The sequence below is a fragment of the Malaclemys terrapin genome, chromosome 2 (assembly GCF_027887155.1).
Source record: "Malaclemys terrapin pileata isolate rMalTer1 chromosome 2, rMalTer1.hap1, whole genome shotgun sequence".
NCBI lineage: Eukaryota > Metazoa > Chordata > Testudines > Emydidae > Malaclemys > Malaclemys terrapin.
In genome coordinates, this window is record NC_071506.1 from 184,017,625 (window position 1) to 184,045,269 (window position 27,645).

The 27,645-nt window shown below is 41.2% G+C and overlaps 1 protein-coding gene across 1 annotated transcript in view; it reads left to right on the forward strand.

Annotated features, from left to right (window-relative positions):
• The first annotated feature begins 11,596 nt into the window (after positions 1–11,596).
• The window catches only part of LOC128831300 (protein cordon-bleu-like), a 32,868-nt gene continuing 16,819 nt past the window's right edge, over positions 11,597–27,645 (forward strand). Inside the window, exons 1-3 of the mRNA XM_054017616.1 lie at positions 11,597–11,862; positions 15,206–15,269; positions 25,863–25,933. Of these exons, the coding sequence (XP_053873591.1) occupies positions 11,597–11,862; positions 15,206–15,269; positions 25,863–25,933 (401 nt within the window). The remainder of the gene's footprint in view (positions 11,863–15,205; positions 15,270–25,862; positions 25,934–27,645) is intronic.

Here is a 27,645-nt window from a genome sequence, read left to right on the forward strand (position 1 = left end):
TTTTGGGAATGCAAAATATGAAAATATAAGATGGAGGCTTGATATTGGATTAACAGATAAAAACCTTTCACAGCAGCTACAACTGAAGAGAGATTTAACCCTAGCCACAGCTATACAGAGAGCAAAGGAGTCTGAGTTGATGAGGCAGCAAAACCTTGACAAACTTGAAAAACCTGAAAGTAGCTTAGAAACTATAAAGAGACACTTGAGTGTTAAAAGTCGTTTTCATAAAATCCCTGAGGCAAGCAGAAAGAAATTACAGGCTAACAGGGACAAATTCCAGCCTACATGCACAATGTGTGGAAAAAGTAATATCCCAAGAGATAATAAATGTCCAACCAGAAGCATAGAGTATAATAAATGCATGAAATATGGACAATTTTCAGCTGTTTGCCGCACCAAAGCAGTCAGGGATTCCACTCATACTATAGACCTTCAAGAGCCATAGTTTCTGGGATCTGTTTCTTGTGATGAGATAGAGCCTGGCTGGAGAGTGAAACTGAATATTCACGACAAGACTATTTACTTAAAAAATGACTCAGGAGCTGATGGCACAGTCATCTCAGAAGGGACTTACAATCACCTTCAATCCCTCCCAGAGCTGAAGTCACTTGACATAGCTCTGCCTAGCCCTGGAGGTATTCTGAACAGCATGGGCCAGTTCACCACAGAATCAGCTTACCAAGAAAAAAGCTATGCATTCAGAGTGTATGTGATCAAATGGCCACAGACCAACAGACTTCTCAGCCTCAGTGAGGCAGCCATGGTGGGCCTAATGAGAAAGGTAGAAGAACTCAGTGGTGAATATTTGGTAATATTGGATTTTTGAAAGGCAATCCAGAACAAATAATCTTAAGAGACAATGCTGAATCTTACAGGTACATACACCGTGCAGGATTACTATGCCAATACCTCATAAAATGCCAATCTGTTTTTTCACTTCAGCAGGTGGGTATTTTAGTTTTAAGAATGCTTGATAGAGATCTTGTAGGTGTTTGTCTGAGGGATTGGAGCAAATGCGGTTGTATCTTAGAGGTTGGCTGTAGACAATGGATCGTGTGATGTGATCTGGATGAAGCTGGAGGCATGTAGGTAAGTATAGCGGTCAGTAGGTTTCCGGTATAGGGTGGTGTTTATGTGACCATCGCTTATTAGCATTGTAGTGTCCAGGAAATGGATCTCTTGTGTGGACTGGTCCAGGCTGAGGTTGATGGTGGGATGGAAATCCTGGTGGAATTCCTCAAGGGCTTCTTTTCCAGGGATCCAGATGATGAAGATGTCATCAGTGTAGCGCAAGTAGAGTAGGGGCATTAGGGGATGAGAGCTGAGGAAGCATTGTTCTAAGTCAGCCATAAAAATGTTGGCATACTGTGGTAGTTTTCATGTGTGATCTTAGATGGAAGAAAACAACAAGACCCTCAATGAAGTCCTAAACCTAATCAGACCTTCTGGACTGAAGCTAATCAAGGACAAATGCATTTTCCACTTACCCCAAATTGAGTTTTTGGGAAAAACAATAAACAAAGATGGGAACGTAACCCTGAGAACATAAACGCAATTTGAGAATTGAATGCACCAACTAATGTACCAGAATACAGACATATACTGAGGATGCTAAATTACCTTGGTCAATACCTACAAGATAATTCTACAGTGACCTAACCACTGAATGAACTGTTAAATTCCAACACTTATTGACTATGAGGGCCAAATCAAGAAATTGCCTTCAAAAAGATAAAAGAAATGATCTCAACAGTGGCAGTTCTCAGGTACTATAACGTGAACAAATCCACAAGGGTCATTGCGGATGCAAGCAGCTATGGCGTAAGTGGTGTGTTGTTGCAACAACATGGCTCTGAGTGGAAACCAGTTGCATTTTGTTCTTGCACACTCACGGTAGCAGAAAAACAGTATGCACAGATTGAATAGGTGTGCCTGGTAAGAGTACGGGCCTGTGAGAACTTTTACAGATATCTGTGAGAACTTTTCACTGATAACAGACCATAAACTGCTTGTAACCCTCATCAATGGAAAACTCCTGGATCAAGCACCACTGAGATGCCAACATCTATTGCTACAGTTAATGCCATTTAACCCAATTGTTAAATATTTTCCTGGGAAAAATCTGATAGAAGCAGACACTCTAAGATGACATAAAGGTGTTCATGGATGGTATGAATGCATGCAGAGCATTGTCAGAAAAGACACCACACCACCTTCAAAAAGCAACCTCACAGACACTCAACTTCAGGAAGTTCTAAGTTACATTGGGGTGGCTGGCCCAAGTATCTAAAGGGTATGACTACACTACGAAATTCGTTCGATTTAATAGAAGTCTATTTTTTAGAAATCGATTTGATACAGTCAATTGTGTGTGTCCCCACTAAGCACATTAAGTCGGCGGTGTGCGTCCACAGGGCCGAGGCTAGCATCGACTTTCAGAGTACTGCACTGTGGTAGCTATCCCACAGCTCCTGCGTCTCTGCTGCCCGTTGGAATTCTGGGTTGAGCTCCCAATGCCTGAAGGGGCAAAAACATTGTCGCAGGTGGTTCTGGGTACATGTCGTCAGGCCCCCTTCCCTCCCTCCCTCTTTGAAAGCAACAGCAAAAAATCGTTTCTCGCCTTTTTTCCTGGAAAAAGAACAGGAGTACTTGTGGCACCTTAGAGACTAACAAATTTATTAGAGCATAAGCTTTTGTGGGCTACTGCCCATATATGCATCCGAAGAAGTGGGCAGTAGCCCACGAAAGCTTATGCTCTAATAAATTTGTTAGTCTCTAAGGTGCCACAAGTACTCCTGTTCTTTTTGCGGATACAGACTAACACGGCTGCTACTCTGAAACCTTTTTTCCTGGGTTACCCGTGCAGACGACATACCACGGGAAGCATGGAGCCCGCTCAGCTCACTGTCAACGTATGTCTCCTGGGTGCTGCTGGCAGACGCAGTACTGCAGTGCTATACAGCAGCATCCCCTTCCCTTGCCTTGCATTGCCTTGCCTTGCCTTGCCTTGCGGACGGCAGATGGTGCAATATGACTGCTAGCCGTCGTCGTCATCCCGTGGGTGCTCCTGGCTGACCTTGGTTAGGTTGGTTGGAGGCGCCTGGGCAGACATGGGTGCTCCTGACCGGCCTCGGTGAGGTCGGTTGGGGGCACCTGGACAAAAATGTGAATGACTCCAGGTCATTCTCTTCTTTAAGTTTTGTCTAATGGAGATTCAGTCCTGCCTGGAATATCATGCCGGCTGGAGGCTTTTGCTTCAGGGTGCTCCCCCAGTCGGCAGCACCGTGTAGTTGCACCTACCCCAGCCTACCCCTTGCTCCCATGGCTCATGAAGCCTCAACAGTAGTAAGGAGCAGTTCAGCTATAGGCTGAGCAAGTGCATAATGGTGGTAGAATGTGAATTTGGACATTTAAAAGCTCGCTGGAGCAGTTTACTGACTCGGTTAGACCTCAGCGAAACCAATATTCCAATCGTTATTATATGTGAGAGTAAGGGGGAGACGTTTATGGCGGGGTGGGAGGTTGAGGCAAATCGTCTGGCCACTGATTACGCGCAGCCAGACACCAGGGCGGTTAGAAGAGCACATCAGGGCACGCTGTACATCAGAGAAGCTTTGAAAACCAGTTTCATGACTGGCCAGGCTACGATGTGAAAGTTCTGTTTGTTTGTCCTTGATGAAAACCTGCCCCCTTGGGTCACTCTACTTCCCTGTAAGCCAACCGCCCTCCCCTCCCCCCTTTGATCTCCACTTACAGAGGCAATAAAGTCATTGTTGTTTCAAATTCATTCATTCTCTATTAATTTGTCACACAAATGGGGGGATAAGTGCCAAGGTAGCCCCGGAGGGGTTGGGGAGGAGGGAAGTACAGGGGTAGTTGTAGGGGCACCCCCTAGAATGGCATGCAGCACATCATAGAAGCAGTATGTCTGGGGCTCTGATCCGGAGCGGCCGTTTGCCTCTCTTCTTTGGTAGGCTTCACACGGGACTGCTGCGGGTCCCTGTTATAACCTCTGTCCTTCATGCCCTGGGAGATTTTTTCAAATATTCTGGCATTTCATCTTTTGGAACGGAGTTCAGATAGCACGGATTCGTCTCCCCATACAGCGATCAGATGCTGTACCTCCCGTTCGGTCCATGCTGGAGCTCTTTTGCGATTCTGGGACTCCATGGTCCCCTGTGCTGATGAGCTCTGCATGGTCACCTGTGCTGATCAGCTCGCTATGCTGGCCAAACAGGAAATGAAATTCAAAAGTTTGCGGGGCTTTTCCTGTCTATCTGCCCAGTGCATCTGAGTTGAGAGTGCTGTCCAGAGCGGTCACAATGGAGAACTCTGGGATAGCTCCCGGAGGCCAATACCGTTGAATTGCGCCACACTACCCCAAATTCGACCCAGCGGGGTCGATTTCAGCGCTAATCCCCTCGTCGGGGAGGAGTACAGAAATGGATTTTAAGAGCCCTTTAAGTTGACAAAAACGGCTTCATCATGTGGACGGGTGCAGGGTTAAATCGATCTAACACTGCTAAATTCGACCTAAACTCGTAGTGTAGACCAGGGCTAAGAAAGTGACAAGAGACTACTTTGCCGTATGTGGACAATTAAGCAAGTCAAATGGAGTCATGATTAAAGGCAATTACCTTGTAATTCCAAACGAAATGAGAGGAGAAATCTTAAACCTCATCCATGAAGGATATCAAGGATTAACTAGATGTCGTAAATGGCCCAACCAGTCAGTGTGGTGGCTGGGCATCAGCAAGGACATAAAGAATAAGTATCTGCATGGGAACATTGAAGAACTAACGGACCAACACAACACAAAGAACCTTTAATAAAGATGCCTCTGCCAGACAGATGTTGGAAGTGACTACCTGCAGATTTATACGAATTCAGTGGCATCATTACCTGGTCATCATGAACTATTTTCCCATATATATAGAAATAATGTACTTGAAAGACGTAACATGCTTCAGTGTTATTGAGAAACTGAATTGCACTTTTCCTCATTTTGGTATTCCAGAACAACCAGTGACAGACAATGGATCCCAATTCACTGCAGCAGAATTTAAGTTCTTCTGAAGAAAATATTATTTGATCATATTACTAGCAGCCCACATTACCTGCAAGCAAATGGAGAGGCTGAGAGAGCTGTACAGACAGCCAAGAAAATCCTATAGCATGAAGATCCATTCCTTGCTCTTCTAAGCTACAGATCAATACCAGTAGCGGCTACTGCATATAGTCCAGCACAACTGCTGATGGGAAGACAATTCAGAACTACTGTTCCAGCTTTGGAAAAGAATCTATCTCCAAACTGGCCAGACATGAAGAGAGTAGCCAAATTGGACAAAAAGACTAAAAAAGCTTATGAACACTTTTACAACAGACATCACTCAGAGAACTGACAGATCTAGAACCTGGTGACTGTGTTCATGTCAAATTGGGTGGAGAAAAAGGATGAACAACTCCAGCTGTCGTAAAGAAAAAGAATCCAGTGCCCAGGTCATATGTGGTTGAGCATTCAACAGAAACCGTCAACATCTATAGTTTGTTCCTCAGAAAGAACAATCAACAGAGCAAACTGTTCAGATGGCAGATGCAAAACAAGAAGACTCAAGGATTCCAAACTGATGACCACAGCCAGCTGTTGCAACTAATGGACAGCCAGATGATCAAGTTGTTACATGTTGGGGTTGTGTAATTAGAAAACCAGCACAATTCAGAGCTGCTTAACGGATTAAACTTCAAAGACCGCGTGATAGTGTACATATTGTAAAATGGTAGGATTGTAGAACTTAAAGAGAAAGATGTAATGGAATGCTAAACTGTATTGTACTGTTCAGTCACTAGGTTGCAATGTGTAAAATACTTTATTTAAATGAACCTCAGCCATACCTGGCATAGCATCAAAGGATCTTATGATGAACACATCTGGTGCATGTAAGCAAACTCTGTAACTAGTCCATTTCGGGTACAGAAGTATATGACACTCTGCAAAGGTTAAAGCCTTTCATGTGGAGGCCTCCGGATCATAATCGCAGCTGCAGAAGCTGCACTCCCATGGGCTCTGATTCTGGCTGGTGTCCCTGAGCCCCAGCTCTCAAAGCGTGCGGAGATGACCATGAACAACATGCAGACTAATCCTGACTAGGCCAGCATTATGCTACACTAGGATGCTCTGGAGTAGGAAGGGGGACTGCACTGTGAAGAGTAGGGTTCCCAGATGTCCTGATTTTATAGGGACAGTCCCGATTTTGGGGGGCTTTGTCTTATATAGGTGCCTATTACCTCCCACCTTCTGTCCCAAATTTTCAAACTTGCTGTCTGGTCACCCTAGCGAAGAGCAACCATCTGTACCTGCTCCTGGCCCATGGACCCCAGTCCTTGCAGAGCAACCACAAGGAGAGGTAAAGCCTCAGAGCTGGATCTGGGTTCCTTCTGTTGATCCCATTTGAATGACCATAAATATATATTGTGGTTACTGAGAAGAGCTGTCAAACCGACTGAGTTCTGCAAGGCTTTCAATTACACACACACACACACACACACACACGTATATCTACACTTCAAGCTGAGGGCTTGATTCCCAGCTTGAGGAAACATACCCATACTATCTCTGACTGAGTTAGCATGTTAAAAATAGAGCACAGCTCTGGCAGCAAGAGTGGTGGGAGGGGCTTGCCCACCCCCACCCACCCCCCAGTATGTGCCTAGCATCTTAGACAGGTACATATTCAGGGCAGCTAGCCCCTTCTGCCGTTCACACTGCTGCAATCAGAGCTATTGTGGATATGTCTTCTCAAGCTGGGAATCACATCTGTCACTCTGAGGGCTGGTCTACACTGCGGGGCGGGGGGTCGATGTAAGATACGCAACTTCAGCTATGGGAATAGTGTAACTGAAGTCGACGTATCTTATTTCGACTTACCTCGGGTCCTCATGGCGCGGGATCGACGGCTGCGGCTCCCCCGTCGACTCCGCTACCACTGCTCGCCCTGGTGGAGTTCTGGAGTCAACGGGAGCGCGTTCGGGGATCGATATATCGCGTCTCATCCCCGATGGATTGATTACTACCCGCCGATTCGGCGGGTAGCCTGGACGCACCCAAAGTGTAGAGTGTAGAGATACCCATCAGTTGAATTAGGAAGTTACATTAGGCAACCTGACTGAAGTAAATGGGCCTGGACTGGCATAATTCAAGGGAGAATTTGGTCCATCTTGTCTTATACTTTTTTTTTGCTAATTCTGCTTAGGGAGAGCTACTGGTTTCCCAATTATATTTGCATTAAGTTTTTAGTCCATTGTTAAAAACAAAATAATTTTTCTAGAAAATGTCTATCTTGTATGAAAATTGCTACCGTGATCCTTGTATTACCTATTTTCATAATCTCTTGTAATCATTATAAAAATTAATTATAGACTATATTTTTGATGTGTCACCTGCCCTGCCTCTTATAAAGGTACATTTTCTTTCTTGACAATATACTACTGAAATTTTTTCAAATATTGCTTTTTTGCGTGACCCATGTCCAGCTTTTTATGACTATTGCTAATAATTAGAGCAACTGTTCTTCAATAGTGTAAATCTCTTACTAGAGGTTTTGAGCACTGTCACTAAAATAAGTATGTTGTAATATTTGGGCTATTATAAGAATTCAGTGTTGTTTAACATATGGTAATTTTTTTATTATTATTACTCACAAAAATACTGTAATGAACCATTTGCAGTACAGCAAAACGATTTCACCCTGTGAAAAGAGAAAATTTGGCAGTGAAACAAGCAGTTGAAAGAAATCTGAAAATAATGGTTGCCCTGTTAGCACAGAGAGCAAGTACTGAGAAGAATTAAAGGAACATTTCATTTGTAAATCTATTACAGAGCCCTGATTATTCACTAGACGGGTTAAAGCAACAATTTCCTCTTTTAAAATGCATTTTGATTTGCTGTTTCTATCATTGCTGGATATAGCAGTAAACCAGCAATGTCATAAAAACAGAAGACGTAATTTGGAAAATAAAGCAGCTTAACCTGAATCCATTGAGAGAGTTTTGTGATTGGCTTCAGTGAGTGCAGGCTCATACTCTTAGGATATGCTTGTTTTAAAGTCTTGGAGCCTGAATCTGACTTCATTTGAATGCAGTGGAGATACTCCAGGCTTACATCAATGTAACTAGGAACAGGATATATCCCTGTCACTCATAAAATATTAAATTTAATAATCAGTTTGAAATTGTGGAAAATGTAAATCAGGCAGGATAGAACTGAAAGTGATGCCTGTCCCATATGTAGACACTGTATGTATTTTATATATTGTATGTGTGTATAATGTGTATATATATATACATGCAATATCAAAATATATTCATTTATAGGTATACTATCTGATTCTCCTCAGCTCAGAGTTTAGTGTTATCTTAATTACTTACAGGGTATTGAGATTAGAGTGACAAGGTTCCTTTTGTGTTAAGCAAGAGCTCACATTCCTGACTGATGAGCTACTCTCCTCTTTGCCTCTAGATGATCACAGGAAACAGTCTTAAAAACAAAACAAAAAACCAAACCAAAACAAAAAAAAGTTGGTAACTTGTGACTGACCTAATTGTGCAAAGGCAGGGCATTTTATTGCTAGGCAGGGCAGATCTGTGTTAGAAGACACATTTGGGCTTTCCAGAGTCTGTAACCTGGTAGGTGAGAAAGTGTGCTGTGAATTGCTGGGCACCGTCTAATTCCATTTAGAAAAGACATGGCACACAATAGGAAATGTTAATGCTTATTTATCAACTGCAGGCCTACCTCTACACTATGTTATACTGGTACAACCCAAATGAAGTTCAGGGAGAAGCTGGATGTCACTGAGAGCAGAGTTTGGCCCCGTTGTACAGTTATTAGTATAGACAGCCTTCCAGAGTGCAGCAGTGTTTCAGCAACGTTAATTTATCTGTAGTAATTACTATCTATGGACCAAATCTTGAAGTCCTTACTCAGTCTATAATTGTGACTTGAGTGGCGGTTTCCACTGAGTAAGGATGTCAGGATGTGGCCGTATATTTGCTGTTTCGTTGGGAGTGGTGTGATAAGAGGAAGAACGGAACAAGCATCTGGGTTTTTTTCTTTTAGAAGCAACTTCAATCATACCTTTACTCCTTCCTTGTTGAATAGGGAGGTGCCATTTTACACTGTCACTTTTCAGAGTAGAACTGCAGTTTAATGACCATGGGGAAGTCCTCACATTGAGTCGTGTGCCTGCAGGAGTCAAAGGCTTACACACTGGTTTCAATTCTCACTTGGGCCTAGGGGTTTGGGAGAGGGTTATTTATTTTGTTTTTCAGTGTATGGGGTGGGAGCTTTGGGGATCTCAAGACATTTCCCTTAACTGGGCAACTTGCTGGATGATATTGGCAAGTGGAGGTCTCAGACCCATTTGTCCACATCAGGAGACATTTGCTGGGTGGGGGGAAAGGTGGGGTTGCTGGGAGACACAGAGGAGGAAGGGGAGAATTCCACAGGCAGACACATATTGCAGGGGTGGGATGGGATCACTCCAGCCAGCTGCGCTAAAGCAGCAAACTGAGCACGCACAGCTCTGGCAGCAGCAGATCAGACTTATTTATGGCATGTTTGTGGCAATAGATATAGCCATTTTATTGTCACATACAGAACTTCATGCATCAAGGTATATTGCATTGTGCATTGCTTCTAAACCAAAGGCCACTCTGTTTGCTTCATTCTTTAAATTGCTTTCTTACTTCACTATAATGTATTCCACTGTGATCTGTTCTTCTCTTACTATAGCTTTAATAATTGTATTTTTCAATGTAATTGAAAACCAAGCAGCACAAACAGTATGGTGGTGTTTGTTTATAGTGTATTTTCTGGTCATGTTATCCTTTTTCAGTGTTGGTGATTATGTACTATGGTTATTTTCAGATCTGTGCATGTGTTGATGCTCTTCTAACCACTTTCCTATATCATGACCATACCATAATCAATGTACTGCCTCTTATTTATTTTTTAAGAATATCTTAACAGGATTTTTAAATAGAATAAAATCTTTGATTAAATGTGAAAAACAAGAGCTAGCATCCTAGAAAATAAGGTTAACAAAACTGAGTAACATCCCCCTCAAACTTGCAGTAGAATTTTTGCAGCAGCCTCAGTCGTAAATATGTTTTGACAGCACTTATCGCTTTAATCATGATTTGTAACCCTATGGATTTTATTGTTTCTGCTGTCAGAAATCAATTTCAGTATTTAATGGCATTGTGTAACTCAGCCAAAGAGAATTTTGGTTTGATTTGATTTAAATGTTATTTGAAGCTTCATTGCTAAGATAAATCTTTTAAAAATAAATATTTTACTTAAAGCTCCATTTCTATGATACATCTTTTTTTTCTACACAAAGTGGTCCTCAGTTGACTAATAGATATTTTAAAAGCCTCAGGAATAATATACTACAGCTCAAAATGTAATGAAACAGATGAAATAGTTGTTTGTCTGTATTCCTCTTACTGATTTGCGGATCATGTATTATTTCTAAGTCTTTGGCCCTGATTTTGAAAACACTTAAGCGTGTGCTTGATCTTACCCATCATTGTAGACCCATTGGCACCAGTGGGAGTATTCACATAATTAAAGTTCAGCGCAATCATAAATATTTGTAGGATCAGGTCATAGCAGATATTTTTATCTAATCTATAAATATAATATTAATTCCTTTTGTTGAAAGAAATCTGTTCGAATCTGCCTCCAACCCATCATCAAAACTGTTGACATCAGTGGGAGTTCCCCTTACATGAATAAATTGCCCAAATTTGTATATATCTTTGGGGGAATCAAAAATTGTATATTTCGCTTAAAGAAGGGGGGAAAGCATAGGAAATTAATTAAAGTATTGAGTTAACAATTATACTGTGTCTGTTAAAAGTCTCATCACTTACATCTTTTACAAGGTTAAAGTTTGACTTGCAAAAGGAAAAATATTGTGTGTGTTCCCTGTTGCTTCTTTATAAAACTGAAATGTTGGGGTTTTCTGTTCTTAATAATAATAATAATTAATAATACCTAGCTCTTATGTAGTTCTCTTTGTTAAAGATTAACATAGCTCTGCCCCTTTGTTTGAAGGAGCAGAAAGCTTTCACTCCTATAATCCTCCAAGAAGTTCTTCAAAGTAAACGGAGACAGACTTGAGTTTGCTGACATTTTTAAAGGAAAAAATGGTAAGGAAAAAATGTGCAGGGGGATATGCAAGAGGAGAACCACCTTTCAGGAAGCAAAGATAGGCAAAGCCTCCCCCCCCCCTTTTTTTTTTTTTTCCTTTTGTAGGTCATCTTTATCAAATGTCTGTTGTTTCTGGTCTGCTGTTTCTGGTGGCATTTCCATTCATTTCCAGTCAAACTAGTATTTAGATCAAGGATGAAAACCAGGACCCATTGAAGTCAGTGGCAAAACTCCCATTAACTTCAGTGTATCCAGGATTTCACCCTATGTTCTTTCAGTTATCTAAGCATGAGCAGTGATTTTTAGCTAACTATCTTTACTGTATTTCATTCAGAGAGCCTGCAGCTCGCACATGATAATATTTATGTTGTGGATGATATGGTTTTGGAACTATCAGAGGTAGAAGAGACAACATCAGTAAGCAGCTGTTTTGCATCAGAAGACACCACTGAAGACTCAGGTGTTGTGAGTTCTCCATCTGATGTCGTATCTTTGGATTCACAAAATGACAATATGAAATTGAAAGACAAGCCAGTGAATGGTCAGGAGGACTCTGCTGAAAGGGATGGAACTTGCGCAGCAGAGTTGTGCTCTGTGAGGAATACCTCCTGCGATAGCAATGATTCTGGAAATGCTCACCAGAGGTAAGTCCCACTTGTAAAATAATCTAAAAAAATCTCATTTGCCTTTCTTCTAGGAAAGCATTTAGCAAAGCCAGCTTCTACTTTTTGTTGCTATTTCATAACTCAATGTCAAATAAACACCTAAGGGCTCATCCTAATGAAAATATTTAGTGCCAAAACGCCCTAAGATCATGTGCTTGTAACAACTGGCAGAAGTAACTTTTTTGTTTTAATTTGTAATTTCTTGCAAAATTCTGCTGCTCTTCAGGGCTGATTTCTTCATGAAGGCTAAAATAATTCTGTGTCATAGTTTCGTTAATTCTGCAGCAGCGGTAATGTATGGGGGAAGGGCTGTAATTTTATTGCAGATCGGCATATCTACAGCAACACTGCCAACCAAGGAAATAGTGTTTATTAGACAAATAAATATTTTCCTGCAGTTTCTTCAGCCCAAATATCGCAGCATTCAGCTAATACATGAGAACCTAGAAACTGATTGCAAACAGAAGTGAAACTGACTTTTCTTTTTATTTGCCAAAAGTCACATAGTGAGTCAATGGTGGAACTGGAAAGAAAACTCAGTTCTTAGTGCTCTGCAGATGCAAACCGGAAATCAAGGGGAGCTATGCCATCAGCAAAGAGGTTGGTCCAAGACGACACACAGAAGGGCATCCACTCTATGTGATACTGCAAGATTCAAGAGGGAAAAAAACCTGTTACTTCTTGTTCGACTCAAAGCCCGTGCTCCCTCTGTTTAGTATCTAATCTACGGTACCTTCAAAAGAGCATGTAGCATTGGCCTAATTATCTCCTTCCACACATTTCTGGGGGGGAAACTTGAACTAGGGGATAAATTGGCCTGCAGTCAATAATTAATCCCTAAATCTGACCATGGGCCTAATCCTATTCCCATTGATGTCAACAGGTACAGGGTCAAGACTCCTTCGGATGTCTTTTTAACTCTGTCTTCCATGTGACTTTTCCTTGCTGTATAATCCACTATAGATCCCCTAATAATTTCTTTATGGAGGATGACATAGACTAGCATAATAAGTATGATTAGCACTAACTGCTTGATCTAAACCCCATTGAAGTCAGTGGAAAGACTCCCACTGATTTCAGTAGGCTTTGTACAGGCCTCATGAGAGGAATAAGCAGTCTTCACTTGAAACAGCAAGGCCCAAACTGATTAGATCAAATATGCATGTCCAGGCTGTTGTATACACTGCCCAAAAGTTACTACAATCTTCACTACCACAAACACTCCATACTCATCCCCAAATTTCATATCATAATTGTGACTTTGAAGCACAAAATACACCACAGCATAGCCCAGTAATATAGCATTCCTAATCAGTGCAAAGTATTTTGCAGCATTTGATGGCATGTTTCATGCTTCCCAATAAAGTGAAAGACCTATCGCATGCCATTAAAATGTCACATACCACAGCTTAAAAGTCAACATCTGCCTTAATTTTCGCTTCACTGCAAGGCAAAAACATCTCTCGTTTTGGATTCAGCTTTGCCTCTGATCCACACAAAGAAGACAATAAAGTTATGATTATAGAAAATTTTAGGAAATGTTACACATAAGCTACAGATCTAAGTTATGGATCATGTGGGAAATATCACTTAAAATTTGCTAACTTTTGTCCATGTAAAAATCTCAGTCCTCATGTTGAATTAGCAAATTGTGGGTGTTTTTTGCATGTATTACCTTTTATTTTTTTTTTAATTCACTTCCTGTGAGTATGAAATCACTTCAGATCAATGTTAGGGACCTGTGGGAGCCTAAAATCTGTAACTGGTTTTAGTACTACGGCAACAGCAGCTGATGCTGCAGTACCAGAGATGCTGATAGCAAAATCTTTTAAACTGATGTGTTCTCTCCTACAGTGTGTGAATTCCAACTCCGCTCCTAACCTGTTTGCAAACAAACTAGTATTGAAAACAATGCCATTTTTACTCCCCTTGAGGTCAACTCCTTAAGTCTTCAAAAAACCACTTATTGGGAAAGAAAATAAATAAGTTTGTTTATTTTTTAAATACCTGTTTGTATTAAAATCTTAGGTTCATTATCTGAATTTGAGTCAGTTTTAAAAATTTAGCAGGAAAATTTAGAGCATGTCACTTTCAAAGCTTCTATGTCATAGCAGATCCACTGCCTATGTAGTAAAGTCAGCTGAAGACTTTGGGATTCTATGTAGTTCCTTAGATGAGCAGGGACTGTAGAACTGAGCCTTCTACACAATCCCCTCTCCTCCATCTGGGAGCTGAACTCCCGTGAAGTCAAAGTAGAGTTTTGTATGAACAGTTTACAATAAGTTATACTTTCTTATATTTCTGTTCCTTAAGTATTGGAGCTCCAGTAGAAAACAATGCATGAAATTCATGAATTCTTGCTAAATTTCTACCAGTTCCAGATATTAGGCTCTAGATCAACTTTAAAATAAAATAAACTGGAAAGCATGTAACTGCTATAAAGGACAAGTAATATGTGATGTAAAATGCTGTTGTCTTGATTCACTTTAATAATCCAGGAGCCAATTAATTTTGCGTTATATGAAAGTGTACCAGTTAGCAAGAATGGGACAGAGTCATCTATGGTTCTGAACTCCATTGAGCCCAGTGCAGTTACACCAGGGACTAGTTTGGCCCAGTATTTGAAAACTGATTGTAAAGGCTGTTATAGAAGATTCTAAACATTTTGTATTATTTTTACTAATCATTATAAAGTTGACTAAACGCTAGGCTTTAGTTACTTTACAAACTAAGTAGTTTCGAGGAAAACAGACCTATTACAGAAAGAAAAGGTCTGAGTCTCATTTGCACTGAAGACACTTTACAGTGTTCTGGCAGTGGGAGTAAATTACATTCACACACTTTAAGGCCCGTCTGCACTGTCAGTGCAGTAAAGAGCCTATGAGTAAGTGAAAATCAGGTCCAAAGTGTTTACATAAGCTAATGAGTCCCACATAATGCTTAGCTCATGCTCCAGGAGGTATTCTACGATGTTGCCTACTTTTGGCAAATTATATTTTTTAATTCATTTTGTTCAGGCTTCCAGGGGCCTTCAGGCATGGGTGGCTTTAAAAATTAAAAGTTTATTTATTATTTATTATCGTAAGGGATGTATGACTAAACTCTGAGAAAGTGCAACTGAAATACATGCCAGCCTTTGAAAATCACTTGAGAGAATTACAATCCGAGTCTGCCCATCAAATGCTGTGTAAGTCAGTGAAAACCATGTGTGCATTCAAAGGCAAAATCTGGCTCTTAGTATACAGTAGACTTGTATGTGTTTGCAAGCATAAATCTGTGCTCAGATATGAAATGACATGTACAACTATCTTCACACTTTCAGAACTGACAGTGACTACAGCAATTGTATCTCCAACAAAGTTTTCTCAAGTAGAAGGCCTTATAGGGTACTTACTACCCATAATACGCGGGGCAGAGAGATTTCAAAGTAAGACCCCAAATCCTGCAAGCTGCTCCAGCAGGTGACCAGAATGCTAGAGCTGTGCAAATAATGGATTTTTTGTTTCACTGCCGATTCCAAAAAATTGGCAGGGGAGAAGGGGGAGACATTTTTGGATCAACCCCAAAATGAAGTATTTTGACATTTCTGGTGAATGGGGAAAAAAAGGGATTTTGTTTTGATTTCAAGCATTTTAACGTGTTTTCAATAAAATTAAAGGACATTTCTAAACAAAAATTGGTTTTGAACCAAAACATTTATTTTCAAAAATGTCTGAACAAAATGTTTCTTTTTTTTTTATCAGCTTTGTTCTTTTTCAAAAGGAATAGCTCACTGATATCATGTCTGTTTTGGGGTTAAGAAGAGCACTGCACTGGGAGTCCAGTCTATTCTGGGCTCTGCCATCAACTTGCTGTGTGACTTTGGGCAAGTCACTTCACCTTTCTGTGCCTCTGGTTTCCTTTTCACCATTTGTCTGTTTTAATTGTAAACTCTTAGGGGCAGAGCTTGTTTCTTGGTATGGGTATGGCTACATTGAATCTGGGAGGTGTGATTCCCAGCTCATGTAGACATACCTGTGCTAGCTCTGCTTGAGCTAGTATGCTTAAAATAGGAGTGCAGCCAGTGTAGCATGAGTGCCAGCTCGGGCTAGACCCTGGGGTCTGGGCTGTTGTACACAGTTGGCTAGCCCAAACTGCCACCGTACTACCCTAGCCTCACTGCTATTGTTAGGTGGCATCTCAAGCAGAGCTAGAGGGTACATCTATGCCTAAGTGTTTTCACAGTGCCTAGCACAATGTACTCCTGGTTTCAGTTGGGGGCCTTAGGGTCTACCATAATAGAAAAAATGATTGTAAGCATCATTAAGCATTGACCCTGAACACCCTTTCAGCCTAACTCTCTCCCTTAATATCCCTCTTTGCAACTGACTTCTTTTGGTTAGCGTCTTATCACATACCTGCTCACAAAATTTTAATATATAGTATTATATGAATAATAAGCAAACCACAGAGAAGTTAAAATGTTGCATACATAGCAATAAACACATCTCATGATCTCTCACAGTTGTAACTCCTGTCCTCCCATACCCCTTCTTTTCCCATTCTTTGTTTGGTGTCAACACGCCAGCTCCTTGGGGCAAGGATCGGTCAGTGTTATATATCTGCAAAGCATCAGGCACACCTACTGTGTGGAACTGTATAAATAATTACACACAAAATGCTGTGTTAAAACAATATTATTCAGGTTGTAAAATCAAGCAGTCAAAAGTTAGGCTCTGCTAGTGCAACCTTCATTTGGCCCCCTGGTGCTTTTGTATTACAACATAGTCTTTAATCACATGATCACATATTATTTTTTCTCCAGGACCCCCATTCTGTGCACAGAATAGATAGTGCTCACTTAATGAGCAGCTATTCAATATTTTGTTTTATCCTCTTTGCTCAGTTTGGGGCCCTGTGCCTTATTTACTGCACACTATTCAAACCCTGCTCTGAAGTCAGAATTATTAATTTCCTCATGAGCTTACCTATGGTGCTCATCACTCTTGTATCCAAGTACTTCCTGAATACTAATTAATTTATTTTCACAGCCCCCCAGTGAGGTGTGGGGTTGGCATTACCCCCATTTTATACATGGGAAATTGAGACACAGAGAGATTAAGGTCAAAAGTGTCCACTAATTTTGGGTTCCCATTTCAGACTCCTAGGACCTGATTTTTCAGAGTACTTAGTAGTATATAGCACTTAATGTGTTCAAATATAGCTCCTGCTGACCTTGAAGTTGCAATTCTGAGTGCTCAGAATTAGCGCTGGGTGAAATGTTTTTAGCAAATAACGTTTTTGCTGAAAAATGCTTTTGGGGGGGGCTCCAAAACCATTTGCAGATTTGGGTCAAATTTGAATAATAGTTTCAGCCAAAGAACTATGGGGGGAAATCAAAAAAGTCCAAACATTTTTCTTTGACTGTTTTGAACCATTTCATTTTGGCTTTTTCATTTTGAAATGTCATGCTATTTTGAAATCTGACCATTTTTTTAAGACACACAAACACATACACAAAGGTGAAAACCACCCAAAATTGTCCAAATTGAACCAAAAAACTTGGGGGGGGGAAATGGTTTCAGTTGACCAAAATATTTTAAGATCCACCACACAGACCTTTGCCACTTGAGCTAACAAAGTAAATGATAGCACTAGTAGGTTGCCATCCTGTATGTAGACAAGCACTAGAAGGGGATGAGAGACACACTTTCCCAGTGGGTTTCACTTTTGCACATATTTGCTGATGGCAAAGAAAAGGGGAGACTCAGGAATCTTGGCTTCCATTCCAGGCTCTGGAAGGCAGTGTGTCTAGTGGGGACAGACTGTTCTGCCCATTTCCTATAAGCCTGACCCCTTCTGCCCCACCCTCTCCAACCTCTGTCTGTCTTGTCTCTTTCGCACACCTGGCTTCTTGTCTTAGTCCCAGTCTCTTTGGCCAGCCAGTCCTGATCTCTCTCTCTCTCCAGACTCACTGTCTGAGTCTCAATTTATTCCACAACTCGGTCTCCCCCCACTATACTTACCCAGTCAGTCCCAGTTCCCCACCCTTATGCCCAGCTCCTTGTCCCCCGTCTCCTTGCCCAGTCAGTCCCAGTTTCTCTTGCCTGGCTTCTCATCCAAACTCTCTCCCTCACCTCACTAGTTCCCAGTCAGTCTTTATCCCCAGGCTCCTCATCTAATCTCCCTCACCCACAACCCACAGCTCTTTGTCCCAGTTCTCCCTCTGCACCCTAGCTCCTTGTCAGATCTGTCTCATCCCTCCCATCTCCCTCCACTGGTTCGTAGTCCCAGTCTCCCCCCAAGCTGTGTCCAAACTCGATTTCCCCTCCATCAGCCAAATGACTTACAGTCCCCCCTCTTGGTCTCTCACCAGTTTCCAGTCTCATTCTTTCCCCCACAGCTCCCAGTCTTTTGCCCAACCAATTAGCCTCTTTCTCTGTGACTCCTGTCCCAGGTTTCCCACCAAATTAGTTCCAGTATCCCCCACTCCAACTCCCTGTCCCAGTTTCTCTCCCTTCTCCAGCCCCAGTCTCACCAGACTCCTTGTTCTCTCCCTCATGTCCCACATTTATCCCCTTTGCATTTGAATCAGATTACTTCCTCCCTCACAGTTCCTGGGCGCAAGTAGTGTGGTCACTGAGAGCACAGGACAGACGCTCCCTTGTCTGACTTCCAGTGCCTGAGCCCACCCTTGTCCAGAAGGGCAGGGGAAGCAGCCATTACAGGAAAGGTCCGGGTTCTCCCATGTAACCCTGGGTTGGAGCATACTCAGTCTCACTGTGGGAATGGCTTTGGTGCATACTCTGGGTCATCACTAGGAGCTGAGAGGCTCAAGCATGCTCAGTGAGGGCAGACTTCAGAGATTTTAGCTGCTGTTGAGCATATGCAAACTGTGATTTTTCAAAGGCTTCTAGCTTGGGCAGATTTTCACAGGAATGCAAAAGGCACATCCCTTAAGAAAGGCCACTCACTTCCAAATTTCAAGTCCTTGCTCCAAAGAGATCTCAAGAATTTTTTAGCATGGCAAAACAGCATATTTTTCCCTGGCCTCATTCTCAGAAACAGCTGAATTCCCCAAAAATGCCAGAGGCAAACACCCAGCCTTGAAAATTGCAGCCCAAACAGTTAAAGTTCCACAGAGATGTATGCAACTGAAAACAGGGTCTTACAATGGAAAAGTCAGGCAACCTTAATAACATGCAGTGCTACCAGCCCGACCTATAATAATAATAATAATTAATAATAACCAGCTAGAGATTTGTAAATTATAAAGTAGAGGAATGTGCAGATTACAAAGCCAAAAAATGCAGCATTCTTAGCCTGTGACCAGATGTGTAAACCCAACACAGAGCTGAGCCATGAGTTAATAACTGTCCAGGGGCTATGGGAAGGGGATTTTTCCATTGCCTGAGTTATAGTTTCAGCAGTAACAAGTGGAGGCAAATTCCTCCAGGTGAAGCTGATTGAGGGCATGAAAAAAATCTATTGGGATCAATTAATGACCTGGATTCTAATTAAGGAGCCTATTTCCTCTCTTTCTTGGGGAGTTTGTAACACCTGACTCTCATCCGAGTAGCTGAGGCTATTGTGAGCAGGAGGAGAAGGGTCTTTTTGTTACCGATCTGAGAAAGTGTTGTTCTGTTGTTACAGAGCTGATTGGTTTTTGATGGGCTGATGATAAAAGAGTAGGGGTGGGTGAACTTGTGCCTAATTTTCAGCCCATTTAATGATACAAGCTTTGTGTTCCTTAGGGAAAATGGGAACAGGGAGAAGAGGGGGGGGAAATGTAATGATGAAATTCAAGCAGAAAGTGGTCAGAGTGAAAAACAAATATAGAGAAACTAGTGGAGGAAGAGCAGAGAGGAACATAGAAATTCTAATGAAAAATGAATATCCCACATAGAACATCTATGCCACTTGTGACAGCCTAGCATTGGGACAGGGGAGAGTTTTTATAGAATGATGGAAAGGGGCCTGAAGAGGTCATCTAGTCCTGCCCAACTGCCCTGGGGCAGGATCAAGTAAACCTAGACCACCCCGACAGGTGTTTCTCTAGCCTCTTCTTAAAAATCTATGTTGTGGATTCCACAGCCACCCTGAGAAGCCTATTCCAGAGTTTAAGTATCTTTATACTTAGACAGTGTTTCATAATATCTTTTTACTGCACATTAAGCAAATTACTTGTTGTCCTACCTTTAGTGGACATGGAGGCCAACTGATCATTGGTCTTTATAACAGCCCTCAGATATTTGAAGACTGTCATCAGGTCTTCCCTGAGTCTTCTTTTCTCAAGACGAAACATGCCCAGTTTTTTTTTAACCTTTTCTCATAGGTCAGGTTTTCTAAAGTTTTTATCATTTTAATTGCTCTCTTATGGATTCTGTCCAATTTGTCCACATCTTTCTTAAATTGTGGCGCACAGACCTGGAGATAGTACTCCAGCTGAGGCTCCCACCCACAGTGCTGGGTAGAGCAGGAAAATTACATCATGTGTCTTCAATACAACACTCCTACTAATATATCCCAGAATGATATCAGCCTTTTTTGTAACTGCATCATATTGTTGATTCATATTCAATTTGTGATCCACTATAACTCTCAGATCCTTTTCAGCAGTAGTACTGCTTAGACAGTTATTCCCTATTTTGTAGTTGTGTGTTTGATTTTTTTTAATTCCTAAATGTAGTACTTTGCACCTGTCTTTATTGAATTTCATCTTGTTGAATTCAGGCCCTTTCTCCAATTTGTCATGGTTTTTTTGGAATTCTAATCCTATCCTCCAAAGTGCTAGCAACTTCTCCCAGATTGGCATCATCTGCAAATTTTATAAATGTGCTCTTCACTCCATTATCTAAGTCATTAATGAAAATATTGAAAAGTACCGGACCCAGGATTGACCCCTGTGAAACCTCACTAGATACGTTCCGGCACACTCTCACCATTTTGTAGTGATCTATTGATAACAACTCTTTGAGAATGGTCTTTTAACCAGTTTTGCACCCACTTGATACTGTACTAATTTAATCTAGATCTCATTTCCCTAGTTTGTTTATGAGAATGTCATGTTGGACTGTACTATCCATAATACATAGGAGAGATTTTATTTTAGTGAGGTAAAAAGGACATTTTACTTTATCTGAATTGTGCTTATAGGGAAGAAATAGATTAAAATGGGAGTATTTGGGGGAATGGAAATTACTTTTATGGACCCGGTAAATGTTTGAGAGGTTCACAACCCTCAGATTCTACAAATATGGTTTATTTCCTTCCTTTCCTTCTCTATCTCTGGCTTCCCCCTCCCTTCATTCCACCCCTCTTCTCCCTCTCCCCCCATCTTAAAAATCTGGACATGTTCATGCATTTCTTTGCTGACTGATGCACATAGAGGGAAGATGATGATGAAACTATTATTCTAAAGTAATAGACATTCACAATCATTAGAGTAACAATCCAAGCTAGCCTTTTAATTAAATGTATACATAAGCAAAGTGTCTTTTGCTTGTGGAATTGTAGAATCTTTCACATGTAAGGAAGTGTAGTATTAATAAAGCTGCAGTGCTGGGAGTTAGGAGATCAAGATTCTGGCTCAGATTTTTGGTGCTCAACCATAGACAAGTACTATAACCTCACAGTACCTCAGTTTCCCCATCTTTAAAACTGGGTAATATTTCTACACTCCAAAGTGGTATATTGTGGGTTGATTCATTAATGTTTATATGTAAAGCACTCGGATAATATTAGATGGGAGGCCTTAAGAAATGCAAAGCAGTAATATATATTAAGCAGCAACATTTTTAATTTCAGTGTGGTGTTTTTTGACCAGTGAACATGAGACCTATAGTAGGAATGCACATTATTTTTGCTACAAAGAAGCAACCCAATTTTTCTCTCAAATATACTCATGCAGTTCCTATTAAAATCAATTGGTGGTAATGCTTATATATCTGAGGGCAGAACTGGGCCCATATATCCTAATCTTGGCAAGCCAGTTACTCTTTGAGAATGGGAAATAGATGTATTCAACCTTTCTGCACACTTTTACCCACCTATAAATATAATACACTCCAATAAACCTGATAACCAAACTCTCCTGTGTCCAAAAAGGGAGTGCTGCTTGTCTTTTATTCTCCTTTACCAACACGAAAAGCAGGCATATGTGGCATTCAGACAGTGGCAGAATACAGACCTAATATTTTTTCTTTTCTTCTATTTGCCTGTCTCTTTCAGAAACCTTGCATTAAAGACAAATGATGACTTTATTATCTAACCGGTCCCAAATGGAATGTACTTTCCAATACATTAACAGCATACAATTTGGCACTGTTTGCAGGTTTTGGTCATATGAAGCTGGAACATTAAAAGTTTTCACACTGAAGTTCACTTGCACCTCAGAAAGGAGGGAGTAGACTTGGGGAGAAAGGAGATCATTTTCTAACTTTTTTTGGCGGAGGGAAGGGGTCAGAATTGGAGGTGTCAAACTGTAGGCTGCCCTCTGGGAATGTGGTTGCCTAACTGTGATGTTTTTCAGCCTTTGCGTTCTCTTTCAAATGGCAAATCAAAAAGCCCCTTCACCTCTGACAAGATGAAGAGGAAAACAAATGTTTTCAAAGGTTTTGGAGGACTGTTGGCTAATTTGGAAAACAGCTACTTCCACCATTAAAAAGCATTTAGCTACATTAATTACAAAAGCCTGTCCAAATGGCAATACAATACATGGAGGTTGTCTGGGGTCGCCACCGTGACTTAGTTTAAATAGAAAGCCTTATTCACAAGGATGCTCTTTCAAAAACATGTTCTCAGGGGAGCTTAACTCATTCAATATCTATCTTGTTATGTAGCTCCCATTCCCATAGTACTACCTGAGTGTCTTCCAAGCATTTCTTCTCACGTCACTTCTGTGAGATAGGGAAGGATCATTAGTCCCATTTTACAGATGAACAATTGAGGCACAGAGAGAGAAAGTGTTTTGCCCAACACCACACAAGAAAGTCAGTGGAAGAAAAGGGAATTGAAGCTAGGTCTCTTGAGTCCCTGTCCGTTGTTTTAATCATAGGATCATCCTGCTACACCAAATGTCAGGCTGGTTCCTCCAAGCCTACTGACTGCCTCTTGTGAGGTGCCAAGTGCTCTCAACACCCGTTCAAGTAGCCCCCCTCGGTGGAAGTCATCAGTGCTCAGCACCTTTCAAGATAGGGTCCACAATTATTTAGCATAGATGAGCCTTGTGCCAAGAATGGATATCTGGGAACCACTAACCGGGGTCTTTTGATATTACTGGATAGGGGTAGAAAATCAGCATGACTGTTCTTAAGGCAGTTCACATAGCCCTGTGTTGTTACCCATTGTGTTTTTCAGCTACACTGTTCTTGTTTTGCAGCCATCCACATCTGATGCTATATATCAAGCTTTCCATAACTCTTTGGATATGCTCTTAATTCAGAATTGGGTTAATTTGCTCATGTGCTAAAACCCAAAGAAGTCGCTCTAAATATAATATAATGGCAGCGTCTCTGACGGCAATTATAGTGCCTTTAACTGTTTAAAAAGTAAAGCAGTATTTATGACTAGATGTATCTGAGCTTTTTCTCTTCCCCCTTTGAATTAAACTTTCTCATAAAAGTCCTTCTTCTGTGGTGCTAATTTGACAAAATGCTGCTGTAACTTTCATTTTGTCTCCAGCTGAGAGAGTGACTGCGGAGGAATAATTATATGCTGTGGCCTTAGCTCAGTGAAACATTAAAGTCAGTAGGTGAGCAGTTGCTGCACTCCATCCTTTGCTCTTGCATGGATCTCTGCTAATCTACATAAGGAACATAGTGAGCAGCGTCCTGGAGCTGTGCACGTTTGCTCTTTCTAGCTTGACTAAAAACTCAGCAGTGCTGTAATTTTCAGCACCTCGTATTGTATGAGAAAAGCAACCTAAAGTTTATCATGTTCTTTCCCAAATGAAAAAAAGTGTGTGAGAAAATGCCATTGCTAATGTTTATCCAGCATGTAAAACACAATATCAGAATAAATCTTATGTTTGTCTTGGATTCTAGCCAAAACAGAACTGTCAACAAAAGAAAAAGCTAAAGGGTAGGGAGGGAGGGTTTAAAAAGAAATTAAAGGCTCTTTTGTTTTCTTTTGCTAAATACTGTCGTGTGAAAAGTAGTTTTAAGCCTATTTATATGTCACGTGAGCTACTGGAAACCCCTAGATCTTCCCTTCACCCAAGACACACACACTTGTATTTTGAAACCATGATAATTTCGAGACGAGCCCTAATATTTGTATATGGACACTGCAAGGTTTTGGGGGGCGGGAAAGAGAATTAATCTTATTAGAATTAAGAAATGTACAAAAAATTGCACCTTCCCTAAAGCCTTATGCTTAAGAGAAAAATAATAATAGTACAGTACTTTCATTTCCAAAGCACTGTACAAGCAACTAATTTTCTTTGTAACATTCCTATGAGTTAGGTATTGTTATCTCAGTTTTACAGCTAGGGAAATTGAGGCACAGAGATTAGGAAGCAGACAATACTCTGTCACTGCACAAGTGCACAGAGAAATTGGGAAGAAGTCCCTGCACATTCTGTGCCTATTAAGGGGAAGTAATAATTTAGCTGTAAGGGCCAAATCCAGCATCTTGGAAAGGCTCTTACTGATTTTCAGTGAGAGATGGATTGGATTCTACACAACATCCCTGAGACCACACAGTGAGTCCATACTACAGCTAGAATTGGAACTCAAGACTTTCTGGTTCCTAGCTCCTGAGCACAATCCACTAGACTTTGTAATGCCACTCTCCTATGTATTTTAGGAGACTGAATGAACACTGTCAGAATAAAACATAAGTTACTCCCAGGGGCATTCTGCAACAAAAAATTAAAATTCTGTGCCCCGAAAAAAAATATCTGTGTACAATATTTTAAAATTCTGCAAATTTTATTTTTAAAAATAACACTACATAATCATGCCAGTTTCAATTGTTTTGGTAATTTATTTCAAAATACCTGTAAGCAAGTATATCTGTAACAATACAGACACACGCAAAAATTCCCCCAGGAGTAGAGAGTTAAAAAAAACCCTATGACAGCCGTGTTCTTGTTTCTCTGCCCCCTTCCCCTGAGCCTAGCCAGGGAGCTAGACACCCACAACCCCACCCCCGCAGAGTCCAGCCATGGTCCCTATCCCCAGCCAATATATCTAAACCCCCCTCCCCCGGCCCAGATATCCACACCCTCCCCAAGCCAAGTCTGATGCTTGGTCCCAGGCTTGCTCAGAGTTTCCTGTGCACTGCCCTCTCCTTCCCTCAGGGCATGCTGGGAACTGCAGCTATCAAAAACCCTTTAGCTCCCTCCCCCGCCCCTCCTCAGTGTCTCTTAGGTGTGAGCTGGGCTCTGCCCGGTCCAGCGGCCCCAATGGCTGCCAGCAGCACTGCAGCCCATTTCTGTGGGGGAAGGAAATTCTGCCTGCACAACATTAATTTCTGCAAAATTCTTCATTGGGCAGTGGCATAGAATTCCCCCAGGAGTAATAAGGTTTTTGGGGCAGCAGGGAGGGATTATACATAAAACGGGAAGGAATAGTTTGGACTCTGGGGTCAAGAGGATGAGAGAACAAACAGCACATGACAGGTATTAATCATGAGGTTTAGTGCACTGCTGGAATTTGCTTAGCTACTACGGTGATGAGCACAGTATGAGAACCTACACATAATAGAACTCTGCACTGAGTCTGGATAACGGCTCCTTGCTTAGGCCTGGTCCAACAAAGAGCTTAGATAGTTCGGTAACTTTTCTCAAATAATTAATTCCATTTACTTCATGTTTTTTGTAAGATTGGGGCCTTGCATCCTCTGGCTTCTGCACTGAAACCTTCACTTCTTCAGCCTGTAGATCAGATGAGGATGAACCTGTCTTTTCTTGCTCCCTTGCCTTTCCATAGGTCTGTTGACAAGAAAACTCAGGTTAACATAAACATTGCAATGTGACTGATGATTAACACATGTAGGGCCTGATCCCAGATGGTGTTGAGCATCTTCAGCTCCCATTGGCTTCGGTGGATGATCAGCACTTCCTAAGGTCTGGCCCATTGTGTTGTTGAAGCAATGTATATATACTGTTTGCAGTCTGTTTCCTATATAACATTTTGGTTTGTCAGTTCTTTCTCTCTGTATTTAAACAATAGATTTTGGTTACTGGATTTGATCCCAATTCAGTATGGCACTTAAACATTGCTTTCAGGTGGGCTTACATGCCTGCTTGCTTAAAGTTAAGCAGGTGTTAAAGTGCTACATTATAACTCGATTATTATTCAGCACATCGTCAAATGCTTTGCTGAGGTAGTGTCTTTGGCAATGGCAAACATCTGAAAAATGTTCTGGGGCTTATTTATTTATGTATTGGCATAGACTGGGGGCTTGATTCTGATCTCACTTATACCAATTTACAATAACTTCAGGGGAGTTACTTCTGATTTACGCTGGTGTAAGTGAGAGGAAAGTCAGGCTCAAGGAATTTATCTGTGCATTTAAGCACAGAGCTGCAGGAATGCCGACACAGTGAAGCAAGAAAGTAGAGGTGAACTTTAAAAGACATTGATTCTATGGATGTGCTATTTTTATTCAGTTCATTCTGCAGTCAGTAGGAGAAACTTATATAACAAAATGGCATAGAAAGTAAAATGTGGTGTAATAGGTTAATTAAGTCAACAACAGAAACAGGAGAAACAACCCAAAAAATTAATTCGGAGGTCTATTTCAAAGGGCAATAGCAAAAGGACTTCTTGCAGCCCAAGTTCAATAAACAAAAACAAAATGGCTTCAGGTACATTCTCATAAGGGCATAAGAGCTTAGGGTCAGACCATGATCCATCTTGCCCAGTAGCCTGTCTTGAACACTGGCCCATATCAGAGCTTCATGGAGAATATACAGAACAAGGCAATTATGGAGTGATCAAACCCTGTCTTCCATTCCCAAATTCTGGTAGTCAGAGATTTAGGGTCACCCCAAACATGGGATTGCATCCCTGATCATCTGGGTTAGTAGCCATTGATGAACCTACCCTCCATGAACTTATCCCGTTCTTTTTAAAAACTCAGTTATATTTTTGGCCTTCACAACATCACATGGCAATGAGTTCCACAAGTTAGTTGAGGAAATACTTTTTCACACTTGTTTGTATTAAATCTGCTATCTGTTAATTTCATTGGGTGACTCTGGGCTTTTGTATTGTGTAAAAGGGTAAATAACACTTCTCTATTCACTTTTCCTGCACCATTTATGATTTTATAGACCTCTATCACATCCCCCCCTCAGTCGTCTCTTTTCTAAGCTGAAATGTCCTAATTGTTTTAGTCTATTGTTGTATGGAAGCTGTTCCATACCCTTAATCTTCTTTGTTGCCCTTCTCCCTTTTCCATTTCCACTGTATTCTTTTTGAGAAGGAGTGACCACAACTGGACACAGTATTAGAGGTGTGGGTGCACCCTGGATTTACATAGTGGCATTATAATATTTTATGTCTTATTTTCTATCTCTTCTGAATGGTTCCTAACATTCTCTTATCCTTTTTGACCACGGCTGCACACTGCGCTGAACTTTTCAGAGAACTATCCATGGTGACGCCCAGCTCTCTCTCTCAAGTGATAACAGCTAATTTAGAACCCACTAAAACTCAGAAGGCCTGTTTTAAGGAAGTGCTGAGTGCCTATTAATTACAACTGCAGTTGAGGTTGCTTGGCACTCAGCAGCACTCTGCAGGATTGGGCCCCTGCAGGATTGGGCCCCTGCAG